The sequence below is a fragment of the Sciurus carolinensis genome, chromosome 5 (genome assembly GCF_902686445.1).
Source record: "Sciurus carolinensis chromosome 5, mSciCar1.2, whole genome shotgun sequence".
NCBI lineage: Eukaryota > Metazoa > Chordata > Mammalia > Rodentia > Sciuridae > Sciurus > Sciurus carolinensis.
In genome coordinates, this window is record NC_062217.1 from 3,696,335 (window position 1) to 3,715,498 (window position 19,164).

At 44.3% G+C, this 19,164-nt stretch overlaps 1 protein-coding gene across 4 annotated transcripts in view; it reads right to left on the minus strand.

The window, feature by feature from the left end:
• Myo16 (myosin XVI) overlaps positions 1–19,164 on the minus strand; it is a 606,187-nt gene that overhangs the window by 153,694 nt on the left and 433,329 nt on the right. For all 4 annotated transcript variants that reach the window (XM_047554578.1, XM_047554580.1, XM_047554577.1 and 1 more), the window contains exon 21: positions 1,395–1,467. In XM_047554578.1, coding sequence (XP_047410534.1) covers positions 1,395–1,467 — 73 coding nt within the window. The remainder of the gene's footprint in view (positions 1–1,394; positions 1,468–19,164) is intronic.

Here is a 19,164-nt window from a genome sequence, read left to right on the forward strand (position 1 = left end):
ACATGAAACGTGAGGAATTGCCACCCACAGGACCGCCTCGCTCAAGCTGGTCATGGGGCCTGTGGCCTGTGTGCACTGTCATCTCCTGGCCACACTTAACTGCCTTCTTTCTAATGCTGGCCACTAGTTTTCTTACAGTAAGCAATAAACAAGTTAAAATATGAAGCTTTCCTTTTTCTCACACATGCAAAAACATGAAAGAGAAGAAGCCCATGGTTTCATTTCAAACTGAACTCTTGTCAAGTGTTGTCGAGAAGGAGGTCCATGCTTGACTCCCTGGATCAGGTGAGACAGCATGAGATGTGGGGTCTACATGCAAGATGATGCGCAGCTTCTCTGGAAATAACCTTAACAGTTTTAAGCCTTCCCATGTACAATCACAATGGAGCTACCCAACATTTCTAAAACGTACTATGTGACGGGGGAGCATCAGAAGCTCCATTGTGCTCAGCCTACGACTGTAAGTCTGTGATGACCCCATTGTACAATGAGGAAACCAGCGTTTACTGCACAGTCTTCATCTTGGCCCAGACATCTCTGCGAGTGAAAGCCACAGAACTGGGTGTTAAATGCACTCTATTCAAATCCTCGTTCAGTGTCATTGATCACCACATGTATACTTTAAGGAATACAGACCCAGACAGATTTCAGATGACATAGAACTCAATAATAAAGCAGTAACAAATTAAAATTTCTCTCCAAATGCGGGCAGTTGTAATTCTCCCTTAATAACATGCAACAGAGGTTTCTATCTTTCCACCACCTGCAACTTTGCACAGGTCTATCTCCTTCTCCACTTGTTAAGGCAATAATGTATTTCTACACGCTTCTTTAATGTCTAATTTTTAGATCTCCTTAATTTGATAAATCTATTCATGTAGCATTATTAAAATGCCTAAGAAATTCAGTGCTTTTCAAAATGCCCTAAATTGTGGTTGGATTGAAAATAATCAGTGTTTCTCTAACTAGTTTTTCTGAGTTTCCAAGAGTCCTGTGCATGAGTGTGGTGTGGAGATGAAACTTCCAAGAATAGCCGGGGCGATGACGGGGGATCTCCACCCTGACACTTGGCCCTCTGTTCTGATTTGACACTCACTTTCTCTCTCTCCCTAACCTGGATGGAACTGATTTCCATAAGCACAGCTCAGATCCTCATCTCACATTGTCTTCGAAAACAAGTGACTCTTTTTAGTGTTCAGATATGCCAGTTGTTTACCAGACCATATAAAATGAAAAAAAAAAATGTGGACAAACCAAATACATTAATTTTAAAACCAAGTCTGAAGCACTTTTTAATTGATTTCACATTTCACTTAATAATATCTTCTGAATGAAGAAACAAACACCTGAAAATCTATTAAAGTTCACAAGAGCTCAAAGGAAAGCCTACTTACTTGTTCAAACTCATTCTTCTGAAATTCTTCAAAACCAAAGATGTCCAGGATTCCAATATCCAGGGTCTGCAAGCTGGAAGAAAAGAAGACACCAGAATAAATGGGCATCCTTAACACTCCTCCTTGACCCTCTGCTCGCTGCTACTTCAGGTCCGAAGACTCCAAACACACCATGTCGGGGCCCACGTGGGCTAAAAATAGGCAAAATAGTTACTTAGCATCTGAGGAGTCTGAAATTACCAAAAGAGAGTGTCCGCTGAGATCTGACGCCAACACAGACACGCTCATAAACACACACAGCTTCCCGATTTTCAAAGGCAGTGCCTGGGTGGTGTGATATTTGCTTCTCTGCACCAGCCCCATGTTGGTCTCTGGAGGCCTGACTTGCTTTCCTTGAGGAGTAGGAGCCTCTCTCTGGAGGCTCTCCCTGCTGTCCTGTCTCTTCAGCCTCCACAGCAGACAGTCGAGAATAGCTCCATTATACAAGGCACAGAGCATCAGGCTCCTGGGTAGATCAAATTCGGCCACTTCAAAACTAACGTGATCTTCAAAGAGGAAATCATACAAGAGGAAAGACAGGGAAACTCTGAAGGACAGTTTTTAAAAAATTAATCTTGTTGTTCAGGGTAAACTGTTATTCTTAGAATTCACAACAGCCTGGCCAGCTGTTTCAGACTTGAGCCCACATGGTAGGGGAGGAAAGGACAAAGACAAACCTGCGTGAGTGACAGGCTGCGAACACTGTGACCCTAAGAGGGCATGTGTGCTACAACAGGGGCAGGAGCCTGAGGTTGCTTCCTGCAAAAGGAGCCAGACCTCCAGGACATCCGCCCCCCATAGGGCCCCCACCACCTCTCCTGCACATTGGCCACAGGGTCAGGGCCACCCTGTCTTGGCCTGAGCTGGGGAGTGGCTATTTCATTACATCAGAGTTCTTACAGCTTCCAGCCCCACTATTTGTGCTGTGGCTGAATTTTCCTAATTTCCTCTCCAGTTGTCTTTTCCAACTGCAGAACCAAACTGGCAACCAACTCTTGTTTTTGCCCCTGTATTTTGTTTTTAACAAAAAACGGTAAATAACCATAATACTTTAACGTCTGCAATGCATCACTTAAATGAGCTTTTTCTTCCCTTGAAGATATAGAGTGATGATCCTATGCTTTTCTATTAGATTGTTTGTTGTATACTGTGGAAAAATGAGATTCACAGGTACTAAGGAGAGCATTTTAAAGTCCCTCGCCCTAACTTCCTTGCCAAAGTATGGAAGGCAGTGAGAGGCAGTAAGTTAGTTTTCTCCCCTTTGTTAAGATTCGTCCTAATTAGTCATACATGACAGCAGCATGCACCTGGACACATTGTACATAAACGGAGTATAACTTCGCATTCTTCTGGTTGTACACAATGTAGTCATATATGTATGTTGGGTAACAATGCCTGATTCGTTCTACTATCTGAAAGGAAAAATAACAAGGTAGCACATAATGTGCTCCAGGGAACTCACAGCAGCTTAGAGAGTTAAATGTTAACAAGAGAAGCTACCAAAGGTACAAGAATACAAATGTGATCTTTCAAACACTTTAGCAACTCTGGAAGTCTTTTGCAAGATAAATCACACAAATTAGTTTCTGTTGGCGGGAGACATTATTTAAAAGGAGTGTCATTCATGATGAGACCTGTGGCTCTACCTGCACATCCATCTCTCACTTGCCATCCTCCTAATGAGCACCAGGAGATGTCAGGAATGAAGCTCACGTCGCATCAGCCACGGTGCCAGGATTCAGGGCAGTTATTTTGTTTTGGTTGTGTGTTCTTATTGTGCATGTGTGTGGGACATGTGTGTGTATGTCTGTGTGCACACTTCCATGTTCCCTAATGAGACCCATCAATTCTCCTAATGGGACACAGTAATGAAGTTTCTCAGGCTTTACAGTTATTCAGCCTTGGGTAGGAATCCTGGTTCAAATGCTTTCCGGATAATTTTTGGCAAGTTACTTGAATTTTCAGAGCTGTAGTTTCTCGTGTGTAAAAATAAGATTGGCAAAATTTGTCCACCTAGATGGTGGCTACAATTAGAATCGATAAAAATGAAATTCCAGGATAATAGCTGGTGTATATGTCTCTAGCAAATGCAAGTCACCTTAAAAAGAAAGTTGTTGCTGAAACTTCCTGTGTAAATGCATGTGGTTGAATGGAAGGCACATCAACATTTAGAAGGCATATTTAAAATGCCAATCTCATTAAAATTGCAAAGCAATACGATTATAAAAATTAGGGCAAAAAAAGATTCCCCCTACACATTTTTTTTGAGTTTACAGTGATAAAACCTTCCTCAGAAACAACTTGGTTATTTAGTATAAAGTTTTGCAATATTGACATCATTTGAAACAATATTTTCACGTGTAGGAACATATGCTAAGAAAATGATAAGAAATGCCAGTAGAGCCATATGAACAAGGATGTTCATTGTTATCTTAATTACAGCAACAGCAGCACAAAGGAATAATAAATATCCCACACTAAAGACAATTAATTAAATAGCTGGCATCATGTGATAGATTAATTTAATGAAACTGTCAAGTGAACAGAAAGCAACAGATAAATTCTGCGAAAGGAATAATCCCAACCACATACCCAGAAGGCTAGAAAGAACTAGTGTAGCCTGAGAAGACAGGAAGGTGAGTTCCGTTTACTTCTCTTTGCTGTTCCACTCTGCCTCAGAGGAACACTTTGATTTTGATAAGCAGCCGATATTCAATTGATCTCCACAAAGGTATTGTGAAAAAGTGGGACGTGTTCATGAACAACATTAAGCTAAATAAACTGAAACAAACGCATCCCTCTAGAACAGCAATAATAGGCCTGATCCCAACCCTGATGAAAGGGATCCATGGTGCGGGAAGACCAAAGCTCAGGTTGGGAACAGGACGGCAGGCTGGCAGGGGGCTTCTTAGCTTTCTAAGTATTCAACACTGAGTATTACAATGATTTTACCCTTCACTTCATTTAGATGCTTTATTTAAAAGTACAGATAATGGAATATGTGTTGGGGCCACTCTCCTCTTGTGGAGGACTTCAGTTACCCGCAGGGCAGGGAGGAAGGTGGAGCCCCTCAGTGGAGGGAAAGAGCTGCTTCTGCAATGACAGGGTCGCAGCAGGGGCCCCACTCCTCAGGAGACTATGGCTCCCACCTGACCTAGGCAGCAGGCATGCTGTAATTTTGGCGCATGGTTTTGATGGAACTTATGGAAAAGGTCATAGACCCAGGGACACCAGGCCACTTCCTCCACACCTCCTCTTCTTGCAGGAAGCCAGCATGGTGCCAATACCCAGGGTGAGACAGGTGGCCCCAGGCCTGGGTGGCCCAGGGCTCCTGACCCAGATGGACAGCAACGAAACACAGCACACTGGGTTGAAAGGGGAACTCTCTTAAATGATTTTTTTTTTCAGTTTTTGGATTCCCAATACATTTAGTTACAAAATAAAGATGTTTTTCAGAAGAAAATAAGGAAGGAAAACACATTGTCCCACTGGAAAAGTGCAAGTTTAAAGCGTTTGAAGGATGATTTTTGTGATCACTACAGACAGCACATGTTCATTTTAAAAGTCCGTTGTGTCTCTTATGAGTGAACAAAATATGTGTCTGTGATCTCAGGAGCACCCTTGGCAGGAAGGTGACAGCAGGGTGCCTGTGCTGTGTGGCTCAGGCCCCTCTGTGGCATCTCACTCCTTACGCTGGAGTTGAACTCAACACCCAGTGTCTGGCAGGGAGGAACAAAGAGGTTCTCTGGCCAATTCAGATTCAGCCATTCAAGCAGAGTTAAGGATCAACAGGTGGGCTGCTGTAGCTCAAGGTCTGCATTAGCCTGGGCCCCACAGCTTTCCAGGTGGTCAACAAATCTGTCTGACAGGATTGAGCTTCTTAATGAGATGCAATTCCTCTTCCATAGACAGAATACTCAATGGCAGCCCATCAGTCTGGCCTGGGTTTGATTTGACCTTCCATGTGTGTAGGTAGTGAGGAGAGAGAACATTCTGAATTGAATAGAATGGCCACATTAGCTCATGGGCTAACCCTTCATTTGAGTTGAGAAATCCCAGGATTGTCCTCAACTAGCCCCAGGTGCTGAGATTCCCCAGAGTTGCCTGAGCATCTAGTCCTCTCAAGACAGGGCTTGATCCTGCTTGGTGCAAACCCTTAGACCAAGTCGGTGGTGAAGTAGACTCACTACGGTGATCATAATCCTTCAGTACCCCAGGCTGAGGAATAGGGTAGGAATGAAATATAAATGACTTGAGCAACCTCCCTGCCCAGACTTACTGATCTTGGTGACAGTTGGGCTCACATAGAGGTTAGCATGAAATGTCCCTAGGGATGTGCAAAGTTGAGGCCAGGCACAAGTGGGCATGACCATCAGTGTGCTTTCATATTCACTTAAAGCAGGGTTTGTAGCTTGCTTGTTTTCTTAATTGGCAAAGTGCTTTCACCCTGGAGGCCACCAGCCCAGCTGCTCAGCTCAGCTCAGCTCCAAGGGTTTTCTTAGCCTATGTGAGGGGCCTGGGGGGGAAGGGCAGGACCCCACCTTGTGTACTCCTGGGGGCTCTCCCTTTTATTCTTTGGAGAAAAGATGAGGCCCACCCCTCTTGAAGACCATGCCAGCAAGTGTGGACACAGCTCACAGCTGCTGACAGCGGAGCAGGGTGCCGGGAGAGGACTGAGGCGCCGGCGTCAGCACCCTCTCTCCTCAAAGGTGGTGTGCAGACCGACTCCATTCCTAAGTCAGCCCTTCCTCACGCTCCCTGCCCTGGATGTGTGAGCTCGGAAGTCCCCAGGTGGGGATCCTGGGTGTGTGAGAGAGCCTGAGGTGAGGGTGAAAGCTAGAGCTAATGTCTTATTGAGCACTGCACACAAGCACTGCGACATGCGTTCTGTGACAGCTAACCTAACTTCACCCAGCGATCCCCCTAAAGGTAAATGCGAGAATCACCTCCATTTTGCAGAGAGGAAAGGTGAGCGAGGTCCAGCACAGGCCTCTGTGCTAGAGGAGTCCAGAACTAAACCCGGATCATCAAACACCAGGTCCTGGAAGGCCCCTGGAGATGGCACAGCACAGCTTCCAACAGTGGGTCACACACAGGTCTGATGCCACCTGGGGCAGAATGAGGAGGGACCAGTCCTTATCTGGATTTAAAAATGGCCAGTTGATCAAAAACTGTGGTATTAAAAGAGTAACATCATTTATGCTCTTCCTATCAGCAAAATTTACAACTCACAGCTTAGGAACATAAATATTTAATACTTTTAATGAACATATGTCCTTATTCATTAGAAGCTGTGTTTATAACAGTGATGTATATGGATGTTACCAAAAAAAGTCTTTAGAAACAAGAATCATGTCACCCTACTACATAATTTAATTACTTTTAAAACCCACAAATAACATGTAATTTATGTTACTGCTTTCATTCCTAGTCTTAATCAACTGTCCTTCTAGTATAAAAGTAGACTATTCAGATAAACATAGTATCATTACTCCACCAATTATTGTGCAATTATTTAAAAAGATGGTAATAAAAAGTAGAAATGGATAAATAGTTATGATAGAGATACTGCCAGATACAGACTGAATGTATGGATATGGAACAACTAGACCCCTCCTCCATGGCTGCTGGTAGCTTAAATTTGAAATTTGGAATGTGGTTTGGCTTCATCTACTGAATTAAACACATAACTACTGAATGACCCAGAAATTCCTCTCTGGGCACATATCCAAGAGAGCAAGTACTATGTCCAAAAAAAGATATGCATGAGAACATGCAGAGATGCTGTATTCAAAATAAAAACTAGATACAACCCAAGTGCCCAACAAGAGTAGATTAAATAACTAAATACCAGTATGTAATGGAATGTTCCTACATATTTTTACAAAGAAAAATTACAAAGGAATAAAGTAAGGATGAATTACTGCTGAATTCAACATTCTGAAAGCATTTCATATATAACATTGAGCCAATGCCACCCATCCAACCAAAGTATGAAGGAGCCTCTGAGGTGGCACAACTGTACACCTCAGTTTCAGGCTGGAGGTCACAAGGCCGGTGTAGACGTCCTGGGACTATACATGTAACCTGTGCACTTGAGCCAGGCTATACCTGAATGAAATGGCAAAGAGCTTCCTGCTCACTTGAACCACAACTATGCATAGGACAGAGATTGCTATTTGATTAACAGTCGAATATCTGTTAAGCAAGAGGCACTAAGATGTGTATTTATTTTGGCACTGCCGAGTCAAACATGACGTTGGGGTAGCAAACCTTAGTACCGTAGACCCTGGCCTCTGCAAGAGACCCAAGCACCATTGATGAACAGAAAGTTATCAGTGGGTAAGGACATGGCAAACAAGAGGGTGGCACGGCCCAGAGCTTGCAGGAGAGAGGAAGCATGTTCCGGAGACGCTGGTCATAGGCACAGAGGCACTGAACTCAGGGCGCTGCATTTGTGCTTAAGATTCATATCTGCCCTCCTCCCTGTGTCTCTAGGCACCTTTGGCCAGTCCCCACTGCTTCTTGAAAGCAGAGTTCCATTTCTTGGGGTCTCCAGAGCGGACTACTCCTCCACCAGAGGGAAAGAGAAGTCCCGTGTTCCCGAGTCAGCTGGGAGACAGCCTCAACAGGAGGGCGCCCCTTGTGGCCGATGTCTCTTGCTGTAACAGTGCACAGCAGCCCAGGGGGCACAGGGCAGCGAGCCTCTGGGAACAACAGAGCAGCCACAGTGAGTCCACACAGACAGGCGCTGGCTGTCAGCTTGGCCTTGCTGCCAGGCAGTGCCGCCCCATTAGTCTGTGTGCTGTGCAGCTGGCAGGGCTACGCCCACACTTCTACCCAGGGTCCTGCATCACTGGGTCCCAACATCCTTTGTAAAATGGCGAATTTTACACACACGCGTGCACGCGCACACACACACACACACACACACACACACACACACACACAGCCTATGTGACAATGCAGGAATTCAGGGCTTACTCGTCAGGGAAACATGAATTTCAGTCAAATCTGGGAAGCCTCCTTCCCTTTCCTGATGTGTCAGCTTGGAGGTGACTAGGTAGCGCTAGCAGTGGGATCTGGGGCTTAGAGTCAGGTCCCTGTGATGTCTAGGAGATCCGTGCAGGAGATTCATACACATCACAGTAGGGCACGGGCTGAGACAGGAGCAAACTCCAAAGTACCCTCGTGATCAGGCTTGGCTTTTTGTCAACCAGAGATGCACAGAGAAGATGGTGAGTCACAGAAGATGGTCCAGGACACTCAGGAAAGGCTGAGGACCAAACAGAGGGAAACTCAGAGGACTGGGTCTGGTTGGTGGCCAGTGACTCAGGAGGACAGGCAGGGCGGGCCCCCAGCAATGCTGTGTGGGTTCCGGGGTGGGGTGGGAGATGCACCATGACCTCTGAAGAGGTGTGAGTGCCCCAAGGACAGAGGGATTCCCTGCGTGTGAATGCCCTGGGTGAGTGGTGGACAGGCACAGCATGCTCATGCTCCTCGGGGACAGCCAGCCCTGGCAAGTCTGCGAGGACAGAGGCTGCGAGGTGGGCAGGGAGGCGGACTCCTTGGGCGTGCTCCACTTCTTGTGCGCTTGCCCTTGTGCAGGCTGAGCTCCTGAGTTGGGGAGCTCACCAGGACATGGTTACGAGGACTTCTGCAGCCTTCGAAGTCCACCTGCTCATGGTGGCACTCACAGGTCTGCTAAGATTCAGGTACCCCGGATTCCGTGCATAATCGCCTGGGAGGAGGCAGTTGGGAGCTCACCCCTGTGGCCTAGAGTGGTGAGGCTGCATTTGCAGAGGGGAGGTTTGGGGGCACAGTATCGTGAAGACAGAGTGCTGGCGGAGCGGGAAGGATGGGGGTTGCGTTCAGGGGTACTTTAGGCAAAGTCTCGGGACAGCCAGCGAATCCCAGTGGAGGAAACCTGCCTGGGCCCCTTACTCCTCCTTTGTCCTTCCCTGATGTTAGATCAGTTCAGTGGGATGGCCACGGTGAGAGAGGACAAAGAGCATGAAATAACTGCTTTGCACATTGAGGGAGAAGCCCATGGACGGCTCCTCACTGTCGGATCTGTCGATTAGAAAGCATGGTGACATCTCAGTACGCCCGTCACTGCTCACCCTGGAGCTGGGGCATGAATCTGTCCTCAGCTTCACTCAGACACCGTGGCAGCAATGGGCTGACAGGTCACCCTTCATGCCAGGACCTCCAAGTGGCTTGCATGTTCCATGTGCAGAAGTCACAGGTCTAGAAGGGCACATGGTACTTGGGCCCAGGGCCCCTGGGTCTTTTTAAAGGGGACACTGTAGTTCCTCAAGTGTCCTCAGATTGTTGGCCAATTTCATCCACCTGTGCTGCACCTCAAGGGCAAAGCTGCTCCATGCACTGGGTTTGGGGCTGCCCAGGGGAAAGCAGAACTCTCTCAGGATGGGAGGAAGCCCCTCCTCGAATTGTTAGATTTGTTTATGAGCACGACAAACCAATATGCCACAGGACAGTCCCTGGGCAACACTGTCCTAACGGCAACTTTCCTGTTCTCCTGTGCTTCTGATGTGAGGCTGGGATGGAGAAACGCATGGGGGGAGAGGGGAGGGGGAGGGGGAGGAAGAGGGGGAGGAGGGGGGAGGAAGAGGAGGAGGCCCAGAGAGGAAGGAGAGAATGGGAGAGCTAATCATGAAATAATTGGCATTTGTTTCTAGAAAAATGATATTCAGGCCATATTTCAAGTCCATTAGATAATTATAACTTACTTGATGGTTCTGCGTAGACTTTAGTCTCGAGCTAACACATATTTTTAACAAAAATCCCAAATTATTGGCAGTTTGGAAAATATCACTGGAACAGGTGGATTTTTAATAAAAATTGAAAAAAAAAACAAAGTGTGACATGCAATCACTGCAACTTCAGCTGCTCCAGCCCTAAACCTGCCTGTATCCCGGGCGTTGTGAACTACTGACTTGGTCTGATGGATCCAAAACGTGTTTCAAAAGCATCCGCTATTTGGACGTGCCTGACATTTTCAGACTTAGCCTGACTGGGAACTATAAACTCACAGGTCTTGAAATCAAAACGAAGCCAGAGAGACACGCCGGCTAAGCTCCCCGCGCAGGCAGATGGGGCGCGACACGCACAGTTTCAGGGACCAAGAGAATTAAGATTCTCAAGACATAAATGTTTTACTAAAGATTTCATTAATGTTAAGTGGTAGGCTCAGAATAGGAATCCAGATCTTTTGCTTGCTGTTATCCTTTAACACATTAAAACCCAGCGAAGGGATAAAACTACACTCAGGAGCTACTGACCCTGTAATCAGATGTGCTCCTAAGCGCACCACTCAGGAACCTGTGTTCCTCTCAGCATGAGCCTTGGCCACACAGCCTGCTGCTCAGCTCCCCTCTGTCCCGCTTCCCTGAACAGGGTTCTTTTTGCCTTGGGATGGTTCTCTTCTAACCCAAACCCTCCCTTCATATTTCTACTGAATATTAAAAATAAATTGTATTGATTATATTGAAGGTATAGGATCTGATCTGATATGTGTAACAAATGAACTCCTCCCTCTCCTCGCGGACGTACCCTTCCCTGGGACAGGCACGGCTATGATCTACTCTCGTAGAAAAGCATCCTGAACACAGCACCCTGTTGCCTGCTATGCGCTGCCTGGGCTTCAGGCTTTCCACCCGCTCACCCTGCCTGTGCTTCTTTGTATCCTCCGATCAGCAGCTCCCCGTCCCATTTCCTGCCCCCCATGAGATGAGGTTCTAGCTACTACGCATTTTCAAGTGGAAAATTGAATCTTTTCAATTTTCAATTTCAAAGATCTGTGGATCTTTGCAATTTAATATAAGTACTTAAAAACAAAAGTCTTGAGATCCAAGATGGCAGACTAGAGGATGACTGCATCTCCCGCCACTCCGGAATTCAGGAATCAAGAAGGGGAGGTATTGAGAGACTTGGACCAACATAGAGCAGCGGGTGAGTCTCTCCCACCAGGTGAAGCTTGGCCTGGGTAGCAGGCCCGGACAGTGGGCAGCTTCTCTGAGCAGGGCAGGGCAGCGAGAGACTTCCCCAAGCAGCCCAGCTCCCTCTGGCGGCAGGCCCGGTCCACAGCCAGCTTCTAGGAGCAGGACCGCCCAGTGAGAGGATTTCCACACACCAGCCCCCAGCCCTGGACCCAGTAGTGGGCTAGGGGCAGCTTTCTTCGGAAGCACTGCATTATCAAGTTCCTCCAATACTCCAGGCTACTGAAGGCTGGGAGGTGATATACTGGAAATCTACAGGGACACTCCAAGCCAATAAAGGAAATCTGCAATATCTCAGAGTCCCACTGATATCTGACCAATATGAGAAAACAAGGGAAGAAAATGTCCCAAACAAACCTAGATACTATATCAATAAAACCCAATGACAGCATAGCAGAAGAAATGTCAGAAAGGGAGTTCAGAATGTACATAATTAAAACAATCAGGGGAGCAAACTAGATGAAAGAGCAAATGCAGGCATTGAAGGAAGAGATGAAAGAGCAAAGCAGGCATTAAATGATCGCACCAATCAACAGTTAAAAGAGCAAATACGGGAAGCAAAAGATCATTTCAATAAAGAGTTAGAGATACTGAAAAAAAAAAAAAAACTGAAATCCTTGAAATGAAGGAAACAATAAACCAAGTTAAAAACTCCATAGAAAGCATAACCAATAGGATAGAACACTGGAAGACAGAACCTCAGACATTGAAGACAAAATATTTAATCTTGAAAACCAAATTGACCAAACAGAGAAGATGGTAAGAAATCATGAACAGAATCTACAAGAATTATGGGATATCATGAAAAGGCCAAATTTAAGAATTATTGGGATTGAGGAAGGCTTAGAGAAACAAACCAAAGGAATGAACAATCTATTCAATGAAATAATATCAGAAAATTTCCCAAATCTGAAGAATGAAATGGAAAACCAACTACAAGAGGCTTATAGGACTCCAAATATACAAAATTACAACAGACCCACACCAAGGCACATATTATTAAAATACCTAACATACAAAATAAAGACAGAATTTTAAAGGCTGCGAGAGAAAAGAATCAAATTACATTCAGGGGGAAACCTATAAGAATATCAGCAGATTTTTCAATCCAGACCCTAAAAGCTAGAAGGGCCTGGAACAACATTTACCAAGCCCTGAAAGAAAACGGATGCCAACCAAGAATCTTATACCCAGCAAAACTTACTTTCAGATTTGACAACAAAATAAAATCCTTCCATGATAAATAAAAGCCAAAAGAATTTACAAAAAGAAAGCCGGCATTACAGAACATTCTCATCAAAATATTCCATGAGGAAGAGATGAAAAACAACGATGCAAATCAGCAACGGGAGGAACTAGCCTAAAGGAATAGCCAAATAAAGGAGAAACCAAATCATGTCAAAAAACAAAAATGAGTCAAATGACTGGGAATACAAATCATATCTGAATAATAACCCTGAGTGTTAATGGCCTGAACTCATCAATCAAAAGACATAAACTTGCAGATTGGATTAAAAAGAAAAATCCAACAATATGCTGCCTGTAAGAGACTCATCTCATAGAAAGAGATACCCATAGACTAAAGGTGAAAGAATGGGAAAAAACATACAATGCACATGGACACAGAAAAAAAGCTGGAGTATCCATCCTCATTTCAGATAATGTGGACTTCAAGCCAAAACTAGTCAGAAGGGATAAAGAAGGACATTTCATACTGCTTAAGGGAAGCATAAATCAGTATGACATAACAATCATAAATATCTATGCCCCGAACATTGGCTCATCCATGTACTTCAAACAAATCCTTCCCAATTCCAGAAATCAAATAGACCACAACACAATAATACTAGGCGATTTTAACACACCTCTCTCACCACTGAATAGATCTTCCAAACAAAAATTGAATAAAGAAACCATAGATCTCAATCACACAATCAACAATTTAGACTTAACCAACATATATAGAATATACCATCCAACAAAGAAAGAATACACTTTCTTCTCAGCAGCACATGGATCCTTCTCTAAAATAGACCATATTTTATGCCACAAAGCTACTGTTAGCAAATACAAGAAGATAGAGATACTACCTTGTATTCTATCAGATCATAATGGATTGAAATTAGAAATAAATGACAGAATAAAAAACAGAAACTTCTCCAATACCTGGAGATTAAGTAATATGCTATTATATGATAAATGGATAACAGAAGACATCAGGAGGGAAATAAAAAAATTCTTAGAAGTAAACGAGAACAAAGACATATCATATCAAAGTCTCTGGGACACTGTGAAAGCAGTAACTTAGGCTGGTTCAAGATGGCGGACTAGAGGGCGGCTGCATTTCATGTTGCTCCAGGACTCAAGATTCAAAAGAGGAGATAGTGACTTGGGACCAACTCAAAGCCGCCGGGTGAGTTTCTCCCATAGGGGAGGCACCCCGGATGGGGCAGTAGCCCCGGAACACAGAGAACTTTGTGAAGTAGAGTGACTCGGCGAGACGCCCCCCCCCCCCCAGCAGTAAACACGGACAGCGAAGCGGAGCGAAAAAACGGAGCGAAAAAATGGCGGATTGAAGTTTCCAGGACTGCAGGCAGCTTCTCTAACCTAAGGAGACTCGTCTGCGAAGGGTGAGGCTCCCAGGCCCAGGAGGGAGGTCCGGGCCCCTGGGAACGTTGCCTGGGAAGGCTGCCCTGCCCAGGCGGCAAGACACACCTCCCCCCGCTGGAGCAGTGAACTCGGAAAGCAGGGAACTTTGCAAAGGAGGTTGCGCGACACACCGCTTGGTTTTGGAGCGATCTGCCAGGGCTCCAGCGGCTGCCAGAGAAAGAGTGGGGCGGCGAGTTATTTGGATCCAGCAACCGCCTGAGCAACGGGGAGGGGGCTGCCCAGAGGAGGTGGAGGTGCGCAGTGAGTGGCTTGGTCTCCAAGCGCCCACACAGAGTACCGGGTGGCTGCCTGGAGGAAGAGACGAGCGACGGGTCACTGGGGCTTGGAGCATATATACGAGGCTCCAAGTGACTGTTCAGAGGAGGGGTCGCATAGCCAGGCGATTAGGTGCATAGCACGGTCCGGTCCAGGGACCTAGGCACCTTTTCTTGAATGAACTACACAGAGACAAGCTGAGGGGCAAAGTGAAGGTTCCAGGACTTCAGGCAGCGTCTCTGAGAAGGGACAACCTAAGGAGACTCGTCTACGAAGGGTGAGGCTCCCAGGCCCAGGAGGTAGGTCTGGGCCCTTGGGAAGGCTGCCCTGCCCAGGCAGCAAGACACACCTCCCCCCGCTGGAACAGTGAACTCGGAAAGTGGGGAACCTTGCAGAGGAGGCCCAGCAGCACACCGCTTGGTTTTTTGGTTTTTTGGAGCAATCTGCCAGGGCTCTGGGGGCTGCCAGAGAAAGAGTTGGGCGGCGAGCTATTTGGATTCAGCAACTGCCTGAACAACGGGGAGGGGGCTGTCCTGAGGAGGTGGAGGTGCGCAGTGAGTGGCTTGGTCTCCAAGCGCCCACACAGAACACCGGGTGGCTGCCTGGAGGAAGAGACGAGTGACGGGTCACTGGGGCTTGGAGCATATGTACGAGGCTCTAAGTGACTGCTCAGAGGAGGGGTCGCATAGCCAGGCGATTAGGTGCAAAGCACGGTCCGAGCCGGGGATCTAAGCACCTTTTCTTGAAAGAGCTACACAGAGACCAGCTGAGGGGTGGAGCGAAGTTCCAGGACTGCGGGCAGCTTCTCTGAGGAGGGGCCACCTAAGGAGACTCGTCTGCGAAGGGCAGGGCTCCCAGGCCCAAGAGGTAGGTCCAGGCCCCTGGAAACGTTGCCTGGGAAGGCTGCCCTGCCCAGGCGGTAGTTGTGGACTGAGGGGAACCTCTAGGAGGGGAACGGACTAGCGAGACCTCCCCACCGGGTGGGTCTTCCCCGCCAAGTGAGGTTTTCCCACAAAGACGGTAAAACCAGAGACACAGGCCCAAACAGGCATTGCCTCAGCCCGCAGTCTAGTTCCCCTTTGGATGACCATTGGTCAACAAGTAGAGGCACCTCTGCCCTCTAGCAGGGAATATACCCCACCTGAAGACCACCACCCCTAGAGAGGCAGCTACCTAGGGAAACACCGAAGTATCAACTTCCTCTAAGACTTCAAGCTACTGAAGGATAAGAGGGGATACACTAGCAATCTTCAGGGACATTATAAGTCAATAGAGGAAATCTGCAACATCTCTGCAGTCCATTGACACCTGAACGACAAGAGAAAACAAGGGAAGAAAATGCCTCAAACAAATCTTGATGTTATATCAATAAAATCCAATGACAGCATGGCAGAAGAAATGTCAGAAAGGGAGTTCAGAATGTACATAATCAACATGATAAGGGAAGCAAACGATGAAATGAAAGAGCAAATGCAGGCATTGAATGAACGCACCAATAGACAGTTAAAAGAGCAAATACAGGAAGCAAAAGACCATTTCAATAAAGAGTTAGAGATATTGAAAAAAAATCAAACAGAAATCCTTGAAATGAAGGAAACAATAAACCAAATTAAGAACTCCATAGAAAGCACAACCAATAGGATAGAACACCTGGAAGACAGAACCTCAGATATTGAAGACAAAATATTTAACCTCGAAAACAAAGTCGAACAAACAGAGAAGATGGTAAGAAATCATGAACAGAATCTCCAAGAACTATGGGATATCATGAAAAGGCCAAATTTGAGAATTATTGGGATTGAGGAAGGCTCAGAGAAACCAAAGGAATGAACAACCTATTCAATGAGATAATTTCAGAAAATTTCCCAAATCTGAAGAACGAAATGGAAAATCAAGTTCAAGAGGCTTATAGGACTCCAAATACACAAAATCACAACAGACCCACACCAAGGCACATTATAATGAAAATACCTAACATACAAAATAAAGACAGAATCTTAAAGGCTGTGAGAGAAAAGAACCAAATTACATCAGGGGGAAACCAATACGGATATCAGCAGATTTTTCAATCCAGACCTTAAAAGCTAGAAGGGCCTGGAATAACATTTTTCAAGCCCTAAAAGAAAATGGATGCCAACCAAGAATCTTATACCCAGCAAAACTTACCTTCAGATTTGACGACAAAATAAAATCCTTCCATGATAAACAAAAGCTAAAAGAATATACAAAAAGAAAGCCAGCATTACAGAACATTCTCAGCAAAATATTCCATGAAGAAGAGATGAAAAACAAAGAAGCAAATCAGCAAAGGGAGAAGATATCCTAAAGGAACTCTGAAATAAAGAGGAACCAAGTCGTGTCAAAAATAAGCAAATAAATGAATAAAATGAGTCAAATGACCGGGAATACAAATCATATCTCAATAATAACCCTGAATATTAACGGCCTGAATTCATCAATCAAAAGACATAGACTGGCAGATTGGATAAAAAAGAAAGATCCAACAATATGTTGCCTGCAAGAGACTCATCTCTTAGAAAGAGATACCCAAAGACTAAAGGTGAAAGGATGGGAAAAAACTTACCATACACATGGACCCAGCAAAAAAGCTGGGGTATCCATCCTTATTTCAGATAAAGTGGACTTCAAGCCAAAGTTAATCAGAAGGGATAAAGAAGGATATTTCATAATGCTTAAGGGAAGCATAAATCAGCAAGACATAACAATCATAAATATCTATGCCCCAAACAGTGGCTCACCCATGTATGTCAAACAAATCCTTCTCAATCTCAGAAACCAAATAGACCACAATACAATAATACTAGGTGATTTTAACACGCCTCTCTCACCACTGGACGGATCTTCCAAACAAAAATTGAACAAAGAAACCATAGATCTCAATAACACAATCAATAATTTAGACTTAACAGACATTTATAGAATATACCATCCAACGAAGAGTGAATACACTTTCTTCTCAGCAACACATGGATCCTTCTCTAAAATAGACCATATATTATGCCACAAAGCTAATGTTACCAAATACAAGAAGGATAAGAGGGGATACACTAGCAATCTTCAGGGACATTATAAGTCAATAGAGGAAATCTGCAACATCTCTGCAGTCCACTGACACCTGAACAACATGAGAAAACAAGGGAAGAAAATGCCTCAAACAAATCTTGATGTTATATCAATAAAATCCAATGACAGCATGGCAGAAGAAATGTCAGAAAGGGAGTTCAGAATGTACATAATCAACATGATAAGGGAAGCAAACGATGAAATGAAAGAGCAAATGCTTCCTTGTATTTTATCAGATCATAATGGATTGAAGCTAGAAATAAATGAAAGAGTAAAAAACAGAAATTACTCCAACACCTGGAGATTAAACAATATGCTATTATATGAGGAATGGATAACAGAAGATATTAGGAAGGAAATTAAAAAATTCTTAGAGGTAAACGAGAACAAAGAAACATCATATCAAAATCTCTGGGACACTATGAAAGCGGTACTTAGAGGAAGATTTATTTCATGGAGCGCATTTAATAAAAGAAGTAAAACTCAAAAAATAAACGACCTAACACTACAGCTCAAAGCCCTAGAAAAAGAAGAACAGACCAACACCAAAAGTAGTAGAAGACAGGAAATAGTTAAACTCAGAGCTGAAATCAATGAAATTGAAACGAAAGAAAAAATACAAAAAATTGACAAAATAAATACTTGGTTCTTCAAAAAAATAAACAAAATTGATAAACCTTTAGCCACACTAACAAAGAGAAGATGAGAGAAAACCCAAATCACCAAAATTCGGAATGAACAAGGAAATATCACAACAGACACGATTGAAATACAAAACATAATTAGAAGCTATTTTGAAAATCTATATTCCAACAAAATAGAAAATTTCGAAGATATCAACAAGTTTCTAGAGACCTATGAATTGCCTAAACTAAACAATTTAAATAGACCAATTTCAAGTAATGAAATAGAAGAAGTCATCAAAAACCTACCAACAAAGAAAAGTCCAGGACCTGATGGTTTCTCAGCCAAGTTCTACAAAATCTTTAAAGAAGAGCTCATTCCAATACTTTTCAAAGTATTCCATAAAATAGAAGAGGAGGGAACCCTCCCAAACTCATTCTATAAAGCCAATATCACCCTGATACCTAAACCAGACAGAGACACATCGAGGAAAGAAAATTGCAGACCAATATCCTTAATGAACATCGACACAAAAATTCTCAACAAAATTTTAGCAAATCGCATACAAAAACATATTAAAAAGATAGTGCATCATGATCAAGTGGTTTCATCCCAGGGATGCAAGGTTGGTTCAACATCAGGAAATCAATAAATGTAATTCACCATATCAACAGACTTAAAGTCAAGAATCACATGATTATTTCAATAGATGCAGAAAAAGCATTTGATAAAATACAGCATCCCTTCATGCTCAAAACACTAGAAATAATAGGGATAGTGGGAACGTTCCTTAACATTGTAAAGGCCATCTATGCTAAGCCCATGGCTAATATTATTCTTAATGGTGAAAAACTGAAAGCATTCCCCCTAAAATCTGGAACAAGGCAGGGATGCCCTCTCTCACCACTCCTATTCAATATCGTCCTTGAAACTCTAGCCAGAGCAATTAGACAGACCAAAGAAATTAAAGGGATATGAATTGGAAAAGAAGAACTCAAACTATCCCTATTTGCTGATGATATGATTATATACTTAGAGGAACCAGGAAATTCCACCAGAAAACTCTTAGAACTCAT